General features: G+C 41.0%; 1 protein-coding gene across 1 annotated transcript in view; it reads left to right on the top strand.

Moving 5' to 3' along the window:
• CLCA1 (chloride channel accessory 1) overlaps positions 1 to 17,371 on the top strand; it is a 31,575-nt gene extending 14,204 nt beyond the window's left edge. The window contains exons 6-14 of the mRNA XM_032155461.2: positions 2,446 to 2,664; positions 3,640 to 3,867; positions 6,061 to 6,235; positions 8,322 to 8,428; positions 10,444 to 10,659; positions 11,245 to 11,506; positions 12,591 to 12,761; positions 15,659 to 15,898; positions 16,741 to 17,371. Coding sequence (XP_032011352.1) covers positions 2,446 to 2,664; positions 3,640 to 3,867; positions 6,061 to 6,235; positions 8,322 to 8,428; positions 10,444 to 10,659; positions 11,245 to 11,506; positions 12,591 to 12,761; positions 15,659 to 15,898; positions 16,741 to 17,132 — 2,010 coding nt within the window. The 3' untranslated portion in view covers positions 17,133 to 17,371. The remainder of the gene's footprint in view (positions 1 to 2,445; positions 2,665 to 3,639; positions 3,868 to 6,060; positions 6,236 to 8,321; positions 8,429 to 10,443; positions 10,660 to 11,244; positions 11,507 to 12,590; positions 12,762 to 15,658; positions 15,899 to 16,740) is intronic.
• Positions 17,372 to 17,747: the final 376 nt, after the last annotated feature.

Raw genomic sequence — 17,747 nt, 5'->3', positions numbered from 1 at the left:
TTCACGCCATTCTCCTGCCTCAGCCTCCCGAGTAGCTGGGACCACAGGTGCCCGCCAACACGCCCGGATAATTTTTTTTGTATTTTTTAGTAGAGACGGGGTTTCACCGTGTTAGCCAGGATGGTCTCGATCTCCTGACCTCGTGATCCACTCGCCTCGGCCTCCCAAAGTGCTGGGATTACAGGCTTGAGCCACCGCGCCTGGCCGGAGCATAAGTTTTTAAAATGTGATGCACCATGGCTCACCAGGCCCATCGTCCTTCTATTTGGCATTGCAGTCCATTCCCAGGCCTATTCAGAAACTTCCAGGAGGAGGCCCAGATTATATATTTTCAATTAGCCACAGAGTTAAATCTGATGCCTAGTCAGGTGTGGAAGCCTCTGCCTGGGGTTTACACAAACGTTTTTCAGTTCTTCTTCCTAAAAAGTATCCATATTGATAACATAAAAACATTACCGAAACACATGACCTGAAAAATGCACATAAAGAGAAAAATGTTGTACAACTAATGATTGCTTTCTAAATTAATAGAATCCCAGATATTAGGATTTGTAATTGAATGATAATATTGTAAAGTCACTGAGAGGAGGAATCATATTACTTCTCTTTTGTATACTATGCCTTAAAAAAAAATCCCTCACATGCGAGGGATATAAATACTAGCAAGTGTTATATGACATAAGAAAGGGAAAGGAACCATCATTTATTGGCTGTGTTAGTATTGACCTTAGTGCATATATTCTCATTTATTTTCTGCATAATAACTATCACTATTTTGTAGATTTAATAATTCAGGTGCAGAGAGGTTAAGGTTACTCAAAAAACAAAGTTATATTGAGTTTTTGTTATGTGTCAGGCACTAGGGCTAAATTTTGAGGAAGCAAAATTTAGTAAGCAGGTTTCTGTAATAGATGGTGTATTGATTCATTTTCACACCTCTATAAACTATATCTAAGACTGGATAATTTATAAATGAAAGAGGTTTCATTGACTCACAGTTCCATATGGCTAGGGAGGCCTCAGGAAACTTACAATCATGGTGGAAGGCGAAGGAGAAGCAAGGCACACTTTACGAGGTGGCAGGAGAGAGAGAATGCAGGGGAAATTGCCACTTACGAAATCATCAGATCACGTGGGAACTCACTCAATATCACAAGAACAGCATGGAGGAAACCATCTCGATGATCCAATCACCTCCCACCAGAGCCCTCCCTCAACATGTGGGGATTACAAATCAAGATGAGATTTGGGTGGGGACACAGAGCCAAACCATATCAGATGGATTTACAGTCCAGTAAGTGCACTGCAATGTTAAAGGGGCCTTATTGAAATTTCTACGAGATACTGTGAAGCTATAAAGGGTGGAATGGAAATTGTCAGGAGGAAGAGTAGAAAATGGAGAAACATTTCGGAAGTGACTTTTTGGCTGAACATGAAGGTAGAGTTTACAATGTAGAATACAGAGGAGGAGCAATAGAGATGCCAAAGGCTGGCAAGTTTGGGAACTGACAGGCTATAGTGGGGTAAATTAGAGACATGGAATACACAGCCAGAATGAGAATGGAGAATGAAGCAAAGCTCCAAGTCATAGAGTTTGCCATTGGTATATGAAGAGCGGATTGTAATGTATGAACAATCATGAGCCACCAAAGGGTGTTAAGCAGAGGAGTAAGAGGAAAGACTCTCAGGCAGCTGTGAGGTGGACCAAACAGAGAGGAAACAAGATGGAAAAGTCACAAAGGAAACTGCAATTATCTGAGGGAGGAACTGTGATGGCTTGGGTGATGGATATTTCATTGAAGATGGAGAAAAGATGATGAAATTGAGATATAGTGAAATGTATTGGTCTTGGGTACTTTTTAGGAGGGAAAAGGTAGGAAAACTTCCAGTTTCCTAATTTTGGTGATGGGGTTCATAGTGGTGACATCAAGTTAGGAAATACATGAGGAGGAGGAGCAGATGGGAGAAAAGTGATAAGGTCAATAATGAACATGCGGAGTTTGAGGAGCATGTGAGACATCCAAGTGGATTTTGGAGAGAGCTGGAACATTGGGAGTTGAAGGTTGGAATATAGTGTGTTGGTAAATGAGTGGGAAGTAAGGAAGTGGAGTTTGGTGGTATAAGGGTGGAGAGATAAGATGGTTCCAAGAGAGGAATGCTGGAGAGAGTAGTGATGGCTTCAAATGGTAAATTTGAGGAGTAGGAAGGAAACCAAAAAGAGGAGGTAAATGGATTGCTGAGGAGCACTGAGAGTCCAATGAGATTGAAGGCCTGGTTTAAGGTAGGAAATCTGCATTATTACTGTGATTTTCCCCAGCACTGTTCTACAGCGATTGTGCAATTGAGCCAAGGTTATGCATTATCAGAGCAGACAGGTCTAACAAACTATTAAATATTTTACCACATAGTTTACCATTATCTATATAATTTCATTGACAATTTCAGGTAGTTGAATTCTGTACAGAACAAAACCACAACAAAGAAGCTCCAAACAAGCAAAATCAAAAATGCAATCTCCGAAGCACATGGGAAGTGATCCGTGATTCTGAGGACTTTAAGAAAACCACTCCTATGACAACACAGCCACCCAATCCCACCTTCTCATTGCTGCAGATTGGACAAAGAATTGTGTGTTTAGTCCTAGATAAATCTGGAAGCATGGCGGTATGTTCAATGAGTCTTGGTCTTCTGGATGCTGGTCACAGATATGCATGTTCTGGACCCTGACTTGGAACTAGTTGGGAATAAACATAACCCGAGGGCCAGAATAGTTATAACTGTAACATTATCTTCAGAAATGCCCACTTCAACTTTGTTCACAAAGATTCAGCATCAACTATCTCATTTGCCAAATTGAATTAATTTTCAATTTATGAGCCAAGATCTGATGAATTATATGAGCTTAACATTTGTAATGTTTCACTGACAACATATAAGTCTATAGGTCCGTAGTCTTATGTATTAGTCTGTTCTCCTACTGCTATAAAGAAATACCCAAGACTGGGTAATTTATAAAGGAAAGAGGTTTAATCAACTCACAGTTCCACATGGCTGGGGAGGCCTCAGGAAATTTACAATCATGGTGGAAGGGGAAGCAGGCATGTCTTACATGGTAGCAGGAGCGAGAGAGAGAGAGAGAGAGAGAGAGAGAGAGAGAGCACAAAGTGGGAAGAGCCCCTTAGGCCCTTATAAAACCATCAGATCTCATAAGAACTCACTCACTATAACGAGAACATCCTGGAAGAAACCGCCCCCATGTTCCTCCCACCTCCCACCAGGTCCCTCCCTCGACGTGTGGGGATTACGAGGATTACAATTTGAGATGAGATTTGGTTGAGGACACAGAGCCAAACCATATCACCTGATACAGAATTTATCTAGAATTATTACTAATGCATTGAACTTTAATGATTATGTCATCTGTTTTTATCTTTTACTATTTATACACTGGCCCTAAAATTCTACCCAAAGGTGCTGCTAAATATAAATAACAAATTTTTCCCCATAGGATACGCCTCAAGTAAGCTTGTGGTTATTTGCTATACCTTAAGGCAGCCACTTCCAAATTCCCTATGGCCTTTTCTGTTATTAGTCTTTCCATCTAAACATAACCTGTTTTTCTTTTGCTTCTCCTTTTAGACTGGTAACCGCCTCAATCGACTGAATCAAGCAGGCCAGCTTTTCCTGCTACAGACAGTTGAGCTGGGGTCCTGGGTTGGGATGGTGACATTTGACAGTGCTGCCCATGTACAAAGTGAACTCATACAGATAAACAGTGGCAGTGACAGGGACACACTCGCCAAAAGATTACCTGCAGCAGCTTCAGGAGGGACGTCCATCTGCAGCGGGCTTCGATCAGCATTTACTGTGAGATGTGTTTTTCTATTGTAGTTTGGAATGTTTGCAATTTATGTTGCTTAACAAACTTTCATTTCCAGTGTTTCCATACATGCCTAGGGTCCAGCTGGATGAGATAACCAAGGAGCAATATTCCCTATTTACTTGGAGACTATTTAGCCACATGAAACAGAATAGGAGATTGAAAGGGGCTGGCAGGCATAAGGTCTCAGAACCTTGCAGTGTCTTAGGCAGGTTTGCCCTAAGCCTGTTCGTTGGGCACATCACACTCAATAGTGCTGTTTGTTTCCCATGTGGCAGCAGGAATATGTAGTTTCCAGCTCACATGGCTTGATGTGGACAATGGGCTTGACCATTTCCTCAAGTGCTTTCTGTCTCTCTGACCATTTTGGTCCACTTTGAAGATCAGTTCCCTGAAAGTGGTTTCTACTGCATACACAGTCAGCTATGAAACACTTCTCCAGATGCCTGCATGCATCTGCATTTTATTACCCCTGTCACCCACCCAAGCTTTGACTAAGGGAGCAAATAAGGGAGGAAAACAGACAATAAAATCACTGATGTGCTGTACCAAACCCTTGCTGTGCAAGACCCTAGGGGAGATGACTAATACCAGATGGCATGGTGGTGAAGAGAGAACTTCTGATTCTGCATTTTCCATTCAGATGAGTGAGAGAGAGTGTGCAGTATACCAGTGGAATTTAGGATGCCCCCTTGGGTGGAGTCTGGGTGTGGGGTGGGAGAAGCTCATGTGGCTTCAGGGTGATGAGGCAAAGGACCTTGGATATTATACTGTCTTCAAGATCCCTGCTAGTCCCTGCTGCAGGCCCTGGTCAGGTCTGCCCTGGGCTCCTTGCAGTGGTGTCTGCTGTGGCCATACGAGTTTGGCTTGTTCTCTTGGCTTGCTCCTCAGTGGTCCTCCTCCACTGACAGCCCCACCCTGGCTCTCCCTGTTGGAGCAGAGCCCTGAGCACCACCCTATCCTCCATCCAGCCTCTAGCCATAATGTATAGTCCTCAGCCTCTGCGGCAGGATTATCCTTCTCTTACCTGCCAACACTCAACTCAGCTGTCTTCTGTCTCCTCTTTAGGATATGTGGCAACATTTGCCTGTTTTCCATGACACACAGCAGTTATGGGGAGTGCGACAAGAAAATCCAAATTGGGCCTCTCTGGCCTGCAGCTTAGTAAGGCCAAGGCCATGATCACAGCTGACAGGCTTCTGGGCTCTGGGCTCTTTGACACAGCAACAGCAACAGTCACTGTTCTGTTCTCTTCTAGGAAGTCAAGGTAGCCTCCTCTAATAGCTGAAACAGTGAGTGAGGCGGAAGCCTCCTCTGCCCTCAGCTTTCCCTTCCACCTTCAGAGGACGCCTTCTTTTCTGAGATTCTAGGCCAGAGAGATGCTTAGGCTTGATTTCTTGTTTCCCCTCATTCTGGGTCTCTCCTTCCACTCTGTTTAGGGGAAGAGTGGACTCTTGCTTTCTCTTCTTAAATAGATAGCATTATTCTTTTATCTAATTTTCCTCCTGTCCTAATCTTATTCAACATTGGCAGAAGAGTATCCTCTCTATACCACGTAAAAAAAATAAATAAATAATCCAAATATACCAGGAATAGTTGAGACATAGGTGTCACAGAACAACTAGGAACTGAGGATTAATGGAAATGAAATGTTTTGCTTTAATCAGAAAGGCTGTTAAAAATATTGACAACTCATGTGACCTAGGTAATGACCAATCAGAACCAATCCCAGCCATAAATGCTGGTATTGTCAGAATGGTGAGTATCATACAAGTTAAAGTCTGCCCTGGGTCTAATATCCCCCCAATATAATCCCCATTAAATGAGATGGTTTCTGAAGGTATCTTGGAAGCTCTGAAAACCTATCAAGGAGAGGCCACGTGAAGGAAACTGGGAACACCTTTGCTGTTTCCCCAGTGCTGTCCACCCCTAGAGTTGCGCTGCATCCCACACCATCCCTCTCTGCAGCAGACTAGCCAAGGGGAAAGACAGTGGTCAAGTTCCATGAATGCTGCTGGGTTAAGATTGTATCATTTCAAGACAGACAGATATTTGGTCATTCCCAGACAATTTTTGTTATTCCCTCTGGAATTTCTTTTCTCCTCTCCTGTAAGCAGAATTTTCATAAACACTTTGGCCACGCTAAGTCTGATAACTCGTGCCCTAAATTCCATCCTTAGGTGATTAAGAAGAAATATCCAACCGATGGATCTGAAATTGTGCTGCTGACGGATGGGGAAGACAACAGTATAAGTGGGTGCTTTAATGAGGTCAAACAAAGTGGTGCCATCATCCACACAGTCGCCTTGGGGCCCTCTGCAGCTCAAGAACTAGAGGAGCTGTCCAAAATGACAGGTGAGGGATGATTTGCTAAGACCCCCAGTATTGTCTCTCCTACTGCACCATGAGCTCCAGTGAACTGGGGAGTGGGGGAAAGATGGGATGGAGAGAGATAGGATAACCTAATTGGCTAACTAGCCACCCTCACCCCTGAATGACTGTTTGAATGGACTCTGCCCATTTATTTTAAAGCTTTGTGTCTAGGACTAAGGCAGCCTGGAGAAGACGGAACTAGCACAGCACTCTAGTGAGGACTCAGGACCTTCTTCCCAGGCCAGCAACCACTACCTTCCAGTGGCAGCTGGCCAAGAGACCTAGGGGAGACAGATGACAAGCCACTAACTATATAACACCATGGCATGAGTGCTATATTAGCAACAGAAGTACAATAAAGCACAAATAAGGGAGCCTTTAAATTTACCTAGAGAAGAAGCATTCACGAAACAGAATAAGTAGCAGGGAAGGGCAAAGGGCATGTTAAACAAGGCAAAAGATCACTCCCAAAATGGAATACAATGCAGTTTCTCCATAAAACCTTAACGTATTGTGTGTCTAACTCCCATACACAGACAGATGGTTAAAATAGATTCCATATGTCACCAGCTTCTTTAGCAGAGTAGGTGAGCACATTTTTTTCTTTTTTAACTTAGGGACAATATTGTGGATCTCAATTATTATACTGAGTTGCCTTCTGAGGCCACTAAAATGCCAGAGCTGTTTATTCCTAATACTACCTGTCCTAGCCTGGGTTTCTCAGAAGCAGAGCCTGAGACAGGGATTTGGGTGCATGCAATTTATAGGAGAGAGAGCTCTCAGGAGAAAAGGAAGGAGGAAAGGATAGGGCCAGGGAAGGAGCTAAGCATTGATGCAGACCTAGTTGGAGTCTAGCTGCGCCCACAGGGGACTCTGGAATGGAAAGTACATCACAGACTTGTCTCACCTTGAGGCAGGAGGGTGGCCTTTTGCACCATTGTGTCTATCAGTCTTTGGCTGTGAACTGTCAGAACAGGGCAGAGGAAAGGGGCATGTTATCTCTCTAGGTAGGATGGCCCCTTTTGGTAAGATACTTCCCTGGAAGAAGAGGCAGCTATAAGCCAATGCCTAGACCAGCTGGGAAGAGATGCACTTGGCTGGGTAAGGGGATGTGGGTGGGGCATGAACAGCCTTACTGAAATTATTTCCTTAAGTTCAGATGGAATTATAATAGTTAAAAAGTGCTTTCACATCGACTAACTTAGTGACACCTATTCTAAATAGCCCAAGACTGCCTGGCCTGGTGTAAAATCCTGTTTTTACAATATACTATTCTGTAACTGTCCCTTTGTCCACTGTTATTTCTTGCTGCTGTCACATATGTGCCTTTCCTCATTTAGAAGAAAACTCTAAAGCCACGTTTGTTAGAATTATGTTTCAAATAAGAGTAAATCAATAGTCCTGGAGTACAGCTTAATGACTTCTCTCATGTAAAAGTGCAGGACCTTTAATATGTAGATTTCATGACATCAATTTATATCATAAATTAATATCAAATCATATCAGAGATTCATGGCTGCTTTGCAGATAGTTGAAGTAGCCAGGTGACCGAGATGTTGCTGAAGCTATTATTTACTAAGATTTAAAAATTAGTGGCTGGGTGTAGTGGCTCACTCCTGTAATCCCAGAATTTTAGGAGGCCAAGGCAGGTGGATTGATTGAGCCTAGGAGTTCAAGACCAGCCTGAGCAACATGGCAAAACCCATCTCTTAAAAAAAAAAAAAAAAAAAAAATTAGACATGTTGGCGTATGCCTGTAATCCCAGCTACTTGGGAGCTGAGGTAGGAAGATCGCTTGAGCCTGGAAGGTGGAGGTTGCAGTGAGCCAAGATCGTGCCACTGTACTCCACCCTGGGCAACAGAGTGAGAGCCTGTCTTAGAAAAAAATAAGTAAGTTAAAAAAAAAGTATTAAATTCTGTGTTAATGTAGGCACCTATTTGGTGTTGATCTATTTATACTTTCATAACACAAAGGGATATTTATATTGTATACTCTCTAAACAACAGCTAAAATGTTGCAAATATTTGCTTTCTGGAAAATAATTTCTGAAAATGTAATTGCATTTTAGGAGGTTTACAGACATATGCTTCAGATCAAGTTCAGAACAATGGCCTCATTGATGCTTTTGGGGCCCTTTCATCAGGAAATGGAGCTGTCTCTCAGCGCTCCATCCAGGTTGGAGTTCTTAATCTTTGGTTTTTCATATTTGCACATAATCATAGCCAAGATGGAGAATTTCATGGCTAAAAGTTTTAAGTTTTCCACTCTTCTGGTACTGAATTAAAATTAAAATAGAAGGTCCAGTTTGATATTAAACATTATTCCTAAAATGCAACACTACTCATTTAAACAAGGCAATTAGTGTCTACTTGTTTGGAAGCAATACCAAGTGACTTCCTCACAGAAATCAGCAGATAAATTGTCATAGATCCAAGAATTCTTTTTTAACATCTCTGAACAAGCAACTAGAGCAATTATAATTGGCTCAGAATTTTCTTCAGAGTAGATCATCTCAATTACAAATTTTCTGGGACAAGTGTCCAGGGATTACTTGCTTTATTTTTCCATTACATCAAATTTCTGTTGTTTGCCAAGATTTACATATAATGGACAGAAAGTGCTTTGTACTGTAAAAAGCCAGTGGTGTGAGTCCAGACCCCCAGATCTTGGTCCTGGGTCTGCCATTAACTATGTGACCTAGGCAAAGAACTTCACCTCTGTGGACCTTCATTTCTCCACCAGGTGTAGACAGAAAACTTCCAATGGCCCATCTGGTTCTAAAATTTCAAGAAAACCAAATTGCCTTTTAAAAGTCTTGAAACTATTAAGAAAAAAGAAAAAATGTATTTTTTCAATGCTCTTTTTTAGTAATTGCAGAAATTATTGACATTAATTTTTAAACTAGAGAGAGTGAACAATCAGCATTCACACTGGTGTGAATTATAATTTTTATGATGAAAGTTCAGATAAAGGTAAAGGAAAACTGTAATGTCAAAGCCTAATAATGAGAGATTTTGAAACCATAGGCTTTCTGGCTTACCAATAGAGCATTTATTCAATCTAGGAAGACAGCAATTATACCCATCTGGGTTATTCTGGTTCAGATTTAGAAAATTAAATGCAAGGGCCTGCTTTGGAAAAGGTAGGAATGTGTCCTAGAAAAGTAATTAAAGTGATAAAAGGACAAGTTCACATTTAGGAAATTTCTGCCTATGATTTTTGTATTTAAGAAACCTAACAGAGAGACAGATAGATGGAGAAATGAGCAAGACTCATTCGCCAGCATGCCACAAGAACCAGGTCTAATAGCCCTTCACTTTCTCCACATGCCAGCTTGTAATCTACTTGTGAAACTAGGAAATCTGGCTCCATGACCAGCCCATTCTGTCTTCTAATAGGTGCTAACTTTGAGACAATAACTACCTGGGAGATAATCCTCAAAATCACATTTTCTAAAAAAGCCTTGTTAATCTTTCCTTGCCTCACTCCCACTCTGCAGCTCCCTCATTCTATTCCAAACAAGTTGGCCTTGGCTTATGTCATTTATCTCCACGGGGCCTGCAATACCACCTGACTTAGCAATTAGGTAATTCAGACAATCCAAGTGTGGGTAAAAAATAAGTCACAGTGAGTCCCCTTAAGGGTTCATAGTCTAGTAAATAAGATGAGCTGAATATACCAATAAATAGAGGGTGAAGCACAATGTGATGAATGTCAAAGGATTGATAGAAATACAATCCTATAGGAGATCAGAGGAAGGGGAGATTTTTTACAACTGGTAAATGAGATGGACAGCAGAGAAACCTTCATGGAGCAAGTAATATTTGAATTTTGAAGGATGGGTAAGGTTTAGACAAATAGAGAAGACTAAGAAGGCTTAGATACATGGAGAAGACAAATGTAAAGCCTTCCAGGAAAAGTAAAGAGTATGATAATAAAGTCAAAGTGTCAGGGATTCACAAGGACCTTTTGGGGAAGTGGTCTTACTTGGGTGGAGGAAGGAAAACTGTGGAAGCTAAGGCTAGAAAGCTAACTTAGAACTGCATCATAATTGCTCCTAACACCAAATCAAGGACTCAGGCATCACTGAAGTCTTTTTAATGGGGCACTGGGGAGACAAGGGCAGAAGGGAAAAGACCATGTGATGGGAGCTGTATTCTCCAGAAAGTAAGAGCTGTTTTTCTTAACAGCTTGAGAGTAAGGGATTAACCCTCCAGAACAGCCAGTGGATGAATGGCACAGTGATCGTGGACAGCACAGTGGGAAAGGACACTCTGTTTCTTATCACCTGGACAACGCAGCCTCCCCAGATCCTTCTCTGGGATCCCAGTGGACAGAAGCAAGGTGGCTTTGTAGTGGACAAAAACACCAAAATGGCCTACCTCCAAATCGCAGGCATTGCTAAGGTATGGAGTCAGCTTTTTTTCTTTCTCATAATTCAACAAGATAAAATAAAGTTTTTACAGAATAATCGTAGCATTTTAAATGTTGGTGGTTGCTAAAAGGAGAGTCAGTATTGAATCAAAGAGAGAAAGAGGAAAAAAGATCTCATCCAATGAAAATCACTCAGTGTGTCAGCAAGTAAAGAGAAAGGAAATAGATAATATTTTGTCCAGGTACTAAAAGGAGAACCTTCAAATTACATAGTAATCAAGATGCAAAATGATCCTCAACATTTTGGGATCATAAAGACTATTTCCTTTATCTCAGAGACTCGTCTCTTATAAATCCAAGCAACAATAAGCATATAGCTTTCAGACCTCACCATCCCCCTGCCACCCCCCGTGGAATTTTCTTGACAATGGGAACGATATAGTTAGTTCAAACACACTGAAGCTCCCCGTGGCTGACAGAGTATCAAATATGCACACCTCTTCTTAGATATGCTTCCAACATGCTTGTATCAGAGGCTTTTCCTGTATGTGACATTGAAGTCAGGTCTGTGTCACCTGAAGTTATTCATTGGAAATGTTTACATGTATTTTGGTCAGGTTGGCACTTGGAAATACAGTCTGCAAGCAAGCTCACAAACCTTGACTCTGACTGTCACGTCCCGTGCGTCCAATGCTACCCTGCCTCCAATTACAGTGACTTCCAAAATGAACAAGGACACCGGCAAATTCCCCAGCCCTATGATAGTTTATGCAAATATTCGCCAAGGAGCCTCCGCAATTCTCAGGGCCAGTGTCACAGCCCTGATTGAATCAGTGAATGGAAAAACAGTTACCTTGGAACTACTGGATAATGGAGCAGGTAATCACCCAAGAAATTGGAAAATATTTATTTCTTTTTCCAAGAAGCAACCAGGGAATGCCAAGAGGGCATGGTGTGGTGAGGGCAGTTAGACAGGCAAGGCAGCACAGCACTGAGGTCTGGTTGGGAGAGTTCTCCATTTCCCCACAATTCCTACATTTGAAACTGCTGGAAAACATGAAGGCTTCTGCAAGGCCCAAAACACATTAATGGCTCAAGCTCAATAGATTCAGAGTCTCTAGGGAGTTGTCATAGGGTATTTCACAACCCCCAAAACAGAAAGAGAGGAAAATTAATAACCATCTTGCGTTAGGTGCTTTGTATATACACATACATACATACACACATATGAGTGTGTGTGTGTATATACACAAACACATATATACAAAGACATATATAATCTTTGTTTTTATAATATCTTCACTGAGGCTTTCACATTTAGAAAGCAGCAGAGATAGATTCAAGCACAGTCCTATATGATTCCTGTATCTATGCAGACTCTATATTAGCTTGCCCCAAAAGTGAAAATTCTGCCCATTATTCTTGTCTTTAAGAAGTCTATCAGAGAGAGAGAGAAAGAGAATTCTACACTTTAAAAAAACAAAAAACAAAAAACAAAAACATGTCTGCTTACTGTGAAGCAAATAACCTTATTAGAATGAATCTTGTGAATGAATTTCCCACCTAAATCTACCCTGGGGAGAAGTCATGAATTTCATTAAAGAATCATACATTTTTTTCTTCCACAGTTGCATATAGCAGTTTAATTTAGTTCAACAGATACTTATTGAGTAGTTACCCTGGGCTACATTGGGTGTAACAGAGAAACAATATCATCTTAGATTTCAAAAAGAAAGTCAACAATTTAAGAAGACAGAAGGTATACATAAAACCACACACTATACACACAGTGATAAAAGAAGTAAGCCTTACCCTCAACACACCAAAATCTTAAGGTCTTTAGGAGCTAATGCTGAATTTCTTGTTGCTTTGAAAATTCATAGCCTACATATGAGTTGGAAATATACAAATACCCTCCCCGTTACCTTTAGGATATTTATTAATTCATTCATTCTTTATCAAGGTGCTGATGCTACTAAGGATGACGGTGTCTACTCGAGGTATTTCACAACTTATGACACGAATGGTAGATACAGTGTAAAAGTGCGGGCTCTGGGAGGAGTTAACGCAGCCAGACGGAGAGAGATACCCCAGCGGAGTGGAGCACTGTACATACCTGGCTGGATTGAGAATGGCAAGTAATCTGTAATAACACACCTGGCTTGTGCAAAAGGACTGGTTTCAAGAGGAAGCTATTAAGCCTGTGGGGCAGAATGGCGCATGATTAAATCAGGGTTTCTCAACCTTGATACTATTAAGATTTTGAGACAGACAATCCTTTGTTGTGGAGGGCTATCCTGCACATTGTGGGATGTTTAGCAGCATCCCTAACCTCTATCCATTATTCGTCAATAGCAATTCCCTAGTCATGACAATCAAAAATGTCTCCATATGTCGTCCACTGTCCCTTAGGGGGGCAAACTAGCCTCCAGCTGAAAATCACTGGATAGAACATAGCTTTTGACCGCCTCACTTCAAATCCCAGCCCTCTATCCAATACAGTATTTTGTGTAATCTTTTTGTACTTCACTCTCCTCAGTTGTAAAATAAGGATAATAATGGCAGCCACCTCATAGGATGGTCACAAAGAATAAATAACTAAATACATCTAACAAACTGTTACTGGTAAATAGTGTTTAATAAAGGTTTTATCATTATTTTAAAAACTCTTTTAATGAAGTTCTTTCCATTGAAGCATTTCTAATTTATCATAATGAATCATTTCCACAGAATAAAGAAGTAATAATTTAGGGTTTGTTATCTACGTCAATATCATTTTCCAAGTCCACTGTCTGTCTTTCCTCTTTTTCTCCTCCTGCTCAGGCCAGGGAGCATAGTAGATGAATTTCATGCGGGCCAGCACACTGAGCCCACGTGTAAGCAGGTGGGAAAATTATGTCCATGAAACAGACAGTCCCATACCACTTTTGGTTACAAACACTTGCCCTGGACTAGAGAAGGAATTGAGACCAAGTTTGTGTCCAGTGGGTTCCATGACTAGTTTTCCATTAATCTCCACCCTGTCCTGGGCAGGCTTTTTCCTGAGGTTGGTGTGTGGGAAGGAGAAGAGCTCCTTTGAGAACCTTCCCACTGTCATCTTAACTTGGGTGTGTGCTTAGTGAAGAGAGGATTCAGAGACACATGGTGTCCCTCATGCAAAGGTGATAATAGAGGGAAATGTTTTAAAAGATGCCACTGCATTTTTTTTTTTAGACAGTCTTGTTCTGTGGCGAGTCTGGAGTGCAGTGGCGCAGTCTCAGCTCACTGCAACCTCCATCTCCTGGGTTCAAGTGATTCTCCTGCCTCCGCCTCCTGAGTAGCTGAGACTACAGGCACGTGCCACCATGCCCAGCTAAGTTTTGTATTTTTAGTAGAGACAGGGTTTCACCATGTTGGTCAGGATTGTCTCGATCTCTTGACCTTGTGATCTGTCCGCCTCGGCCTCCCAAAGTGCTGGGATTACAGGCGTGAGCCACCGTGCCCGGCCCATGCCATTGCTTTTTGAGTTAGGGGAAGGAGGTGGAAGGGGACTGGTTTAGTGGCTAAGTCTAGCCTTATCACAGCATTTTACTTACAGTAATACATTTCATTCTTGGAAGTATCCCTTTTTAAAGACGGGGAAACAGAAGCTAGAGAGGTTATGGGTTCATATAACTAATAGTGTCAGTGCCTGGCATAACAGTAGAAGGCCATGTTCTTCCCTCTATCCCTCGATAAGCCTTAATGGCAGTCTCTACTGGTGCTTTCAACATGAACCCTGAACCTGCTAGAGCATTCACTTCATCTTTGCCAAGACCAGATTAATGGGTATGAAGATTAAACGGTCTTTAATAGGTAAAAATTCTATAAAGAGGTAGAGTTTATGAGAAAACAAGTTCTAAGTAATGCCACGTTAGGATCTTATGAGATATTTTTATTGAAAAGAAAAGAGAACCTGAGAACTATACAGATTGAACAGACCAGGGTATTTTTTAAGTTCCAGGATTACTTTTATACATTCTTCAACAAGAATGTGAATGAAATTGGGATCGCTACAAGAACTAGATTCCCATGCATTCACTGAGGAAATGAGAAGTCTTTCAAAACTACAAAATTTTGGAACCTCTAACATAAAACATTTCATTAAAAACTGAAATTTAATAAGAAAAATGAAATACAAACATCGAGAAAGTGAAAGAAATATGCATAAACAATCAAGGCATTCTTGAAGGTCCAGCTGATTAGTTGCCAAATAAAAGGAAAGATAATGAAACCCACACTATTATTTAGGAGGAATACATCTCTTGAGGCAGTCTGAGGTTTAAAACAGAGTTAGTATTTAGGCCCGGCACAGTGGCTCACTCCTGTAATCCCAGCACTTTGGGAGGCTGAGGCAGGTGGATAACCTGAGGTTAGGAGTTCAAGACCAGGCTGGCCAACATGGTGAAACCCCATCTTTACTAAAAATACAAAAATTAGCCCGGTGTGGTGGCACATGCCTGTAATCCCAGCTACTCAGGAGGCTGAGGCAGGAGAATCACCTGAACCCAGGAGGCAGAGGTTTTAGTGAGTCAAGATCACGCCACTCCAGCGTGGATGACAAGAGCAAAACTCCGTCTCAAAAACAAAAACAAAGAAAGGAAGGAAGGAAGGAAGGAAGGAAGGAAGGAAGGAAGGAAGGAAGGAAGGAAGGAAGGAACAGATGTAGTATTTAAACTGACCTGGTGGAAAGACAAGATCAGGATGGGCAAAAAGATGGGAAAATAAGCAATTTCAGGACAAATGTCATGAAAATAAATTCCAAAAGGTTAGTCCACTAAATATCCAGGAAATATCTAAGAGATAAAAAAAACTGTGACTCTCTGTTTGCTCTTTTCCCTCTGATGAAACCGTATTTGCGGTCTTGTCTCCAAATATTTAAAATTAATTCTGTGTGTGGAAGGAAAGAAGTAGAAGTGGGGAATAGAAAGAGGGTGATCCGATAAGAAAACAGACGGAGGTATCACCATTTAGTGGTGTTGCTTACCATATTGAGTATTTTTTTTAATGCAGATGAAATACAATGGAATCCACCAAGACCTGAAATTAATAAGGATGATGTTCAACACAAGCAAGTGTGTTTCAGCAGAACATCCTCAGGAGGCTCATTTGTGGCTTCTGATGTCCCAAATGCTCCCATACCTGATCTCTTCCCACCTGGCCAAATCACCGACCTGAAGGCGGAAATTCACGGGGGCAGTCTCATTAATCTAACTTGGACAGCTCCCGGGGATGACTATGACCATGGAGCAGGTAAGCTGAACCTGGTGTGGACCCTGTAAAGGAGTTTACCAGCCAAGTAGAGGAGCAGAAGCGGGTGAGGCAGGCAGCCGTGTTCTTAGGCTTAGGGGGCAGAAGGCAGGAGGGACCTTGCCAGTCCTTTGAAATGAGGGATAAATGTATCTAAAGAAGAGAGATTTAAAACCTGAAAAACTGGTATACTTTGGGAGTAAGAGGTTTCAGCCGGGAAAGGTAAACCTCACTTTGTTTCTGAAATCTTGCCAAACTGTCCTTTGACAAACTCCATTTTCTGGGTAGCAGTGACTCCTGGGGAAGAACTGGAAATGGAGCACAGATGTCTACAGAGCAGAGCTCCTTTGCAAGGAACCTCAGGTCCTACCAGACTTTCTCTCTCAAAGTGCGGTCTGTGGACTGCAGCATGTAGATACCATGAACACTTGTTAGAAAGTGTTTTCAGATCTGCATTTTCAGATCCCTGGGTGATTTGTACACACATTACAGTTTGAGAAGCATTGGTGCAAACTCCCTTTATAAATAATAAAATAATAAACAGTTGTTAAACAATCTCTTCTTTCTGCCAGGCACTATGCCCAGAAATGCTGACCAAGGCTTTACGTCATGCCCAATCCAGTTTTACGCTTATCATTGTGTCATTATATACAAACAAGAATGTAAAAGAGATAGTAACCCTTGTAAATAGGACCATCAGTTCATTTATTTGGGAACCTTATGGGGTGATGATATAATTTCCAATAGACTTTTAAAGCTTTTTAAATATTTTTTAAAGCTCTACTGCTTAAGAAGTTTCTTTAAGATTTCAGAATTAAAGTCACATTCTTCTTTTTCCTTTTTAGCTCACAAGTATATCATTCGAATAAGTACAAGTATTCTTGATCTCAGAGACAAGTTCAATGAATCTCTTCAAGTGAATACCACTGCTCTCATCCCAAAGGAAGCCAACTCTGAGGAAGTCTTTTTGTTTAAACCAGAAAACATTGCTTTTGAAAATGGCACAGATCTTTTCATTGCTATTCAGGCTGTTGATAAGGTCGATCTGAAATCAGAAATATCCAATATTGCACGAGTATCTTTGTTTATTCCTCCACAGACTCTGCCAGAGACACCTAGTCCTGATGAAACATCTGCTCCTTGTCCTAATATTCACATCAACAGCACCATTCCTGGCATGCACATCTTAAAAATTATGTGGAAGTGGATAGGAGAACTGCAGCTGTCAATAGCCTAGGGCTGAATTTTTGTGAGATAAATAAAATAAATCATTCATCCTTTTTTTAATTATAAAATTTTCTAAAATGTATTTTAGACTTCCTGTAGGGGGCGATATACTAAATGTGTATAGTACATTTATACGAAATGTATTCCTGTAGGGGGCGATATACTAAATGTATTTTAGACTTCCTGTAGGGGGCGATAAAATAAAATGCTAAACAACTGGGTATATACGCATAAAAACTATCCAAACCCAAAAATTTGATAATCATTGAGTCTTTTATTAATGAATTTGAATACTAGAAAGAAACAAGGTTTGTATCAATAAATGGAAGTATGTTTTTATTTGTTTTAAGGAGCTTTGCCAGTTAAAAGCAACATGGAATTGCATAAATCTAACAGAGTTGCTAAAAGTTGTTTGGTTTCTTTTGGTGAAGAAAAGACCAATCTAAATTATTTAAATATAAAAAACATGACTTGTTTTATAGGCGTTTTGGACCAGCATCACCAGGAATATGTATTATTTTCTCTAAATCTGAGCAATGATGGTGCATTTAAGGAAGAGATGGCATTGAAGAAAGAAAGGACAGCTTAATGAAAGTTCCTTAGGCACAGAAATGAATGTTATGTG

Source organism: Hylobates moloch, unplaced genomic scaffold, assembly GCF_009828535.3.
Source record: "Hylobates moloch isolate HMO894 unplaced genomic scaffold, HMol_V3 SCAFFOLD_5, whole genome shotgun sequence".
NCBI lineage: Eukaryota > Metazoa > Chordata > Mammalia > Primates > Hylobatidae > Hylobates > Hylobates moloch.
The sequence above is the reverse complement of the archived record's forward strand: the minus strand, read 5'-3'. Positions and strand labels throughout refer to the sequence as shown.